Genomic DNA, 1,168 nt, shown 5'->3' on the forward strand with positions numbered 1-1,168 from the left:
CGTCACTTCCGCCCCTGCCGCAAGCCGACGCCGGAAGGGGCGACCCCGCGGGGGGCGTGGCCTCTGTGCGGCGCGGGCGGCGGCGATGGCGGAGCCGCGGGTGCGGCCGGGCGGGCCCGGGGCGGCTTCGGGGGGCTCGGAGGGGCTCTGAGGGGACCCTGAGGGCTTTGGGGGGGCTCCGAGGGCACCGGGGAGGGCGATCGGCAGCGAGGGGGGTCCCTGATGGGGCGGCGGGAGCGGCCCGGGCGGGGTGGGCGAAGGCCACGTGGAGGCCCCTGAAGCCTCCGGTGATTCCCCCCCCACATTCACCCCGTTCTTGGTGATCTCCCTCCCGGTAACGCGGATTCCAAATTCCCCCCCCTGGTGCCGCAGGTGCTGGTGATCGATGGGCGCGGGCACCTCCTGGGCCGGCTGGCGGCCATCGTGGCCAAGCAGGTGCTGCTGGGTGAGTCCGGGACCCCCCCGCGACCCCCCGGGACACCCCCGGGACACCCCGAGAGCCCCGGGACACCCTGAGACCCCCGGGACCCCCCGAGCCCCCCCCGCGCCGTGATGAGCCCCTTTTTGGCTGTCGAGTGTCGCCGCAATGAGAGCCGCCTTCATGCACTACCAGCTGAGCGCGGGGGGCACCTCGGGGGTCCCCCCGGGAATGGGGAAATCCCGGGCCCAGCCCTGACCCTTCCCCTTTTCCCGGACCCCCCCCTTTACCCTCCCCTCCCCAGGGCGCCGCGTGGTCGTGGTTCGGTGCGAGGGGATCAACATCTCCGGCAACTTCTACCGCAACAAACGTGAGTTTTTAAGGATTTTTAAACCCTCCTGTGGGTCCCAGCGAAATTCCCGGGCGTTCCCGGCACTCTGGATCCGGGAAGAGGATTTTTTAACCCCCTTTTTCCCCCTCCCCAGTGAAGTTCCTGGCGTTCCTGAGGAAGAGGATGAACACCAACCCCTCCCGGGGGCCCTTCCACTTCCGCGCCCCGAGCCGCATCTTCTGGCGGACAGTGAGGGGTAAATGAGGGTCGGGGACCCCCCCCCAAACTTGGAGGCACCCCCTGAGCCCCCCCTGACCCCTCTGTGTCCCCCCCAAATCCAGGGATGTTGCCCCACAAGACCAAGCGGGGGCAGGCGGCGCTGGAGCGGCTCAAGGTGTTCGACGGGATCCCCCCCCCCC

The 1,168-nt window shown here is 70.4% G+C and overlaps 1 protein-coding gene and 1 non-coding gene across 2 annotated transcripts; both read left to right on the forward strand.

Annotated features, from left to right (window-relative positions):
* Nucleotides 1-50: 50 nt before the first annotated feature.
* RPL13A (ribosomal protein L13a) lies at nucleotides 51-1,162 on the forward strand (the record flags this gene model as incomplete). Its single annotated transcript, XM_027707824.1, has 5 exons — nucleotides 51-100; nucleotides 373-445; nucleotides 723-788; nucleotides 904-1,005; nucleotides 1,091-1,162. Coding segments are annotated over exons 1-5 (328 nt in total), but the record flags the coding sequence as incomplete, so codon positions are not given.
* LOC113980598 lies at nucleotides 543-623 on the forward strand. The gene has a single exon (XR_003538168.1). It is a non-coding gene; the product is annotated as a small nucleolar RNA Z195/SNORD33/SNORD32 family (small nucleolar RNA).
* Nucleotides 1,163-1,168: the final 6 nt, after the last annotated feature.

This window comes from Neopelma chrysocephalum, unplaced genomic scaffold, assembly GCF_003984885.1.
Source record: "Neopelma chrysocephalum unplaced genomic scaffold, ASM398488v2 Primary Assembly neopelma1_94792, whole genome shotgun sequence".
NCBI classification, from domain to species: Eukaryota; Metazoa; Chordata; class Aves; order Passeriformes; family Pipridae; genus Neopelma; species Neopelma chrysocephalum.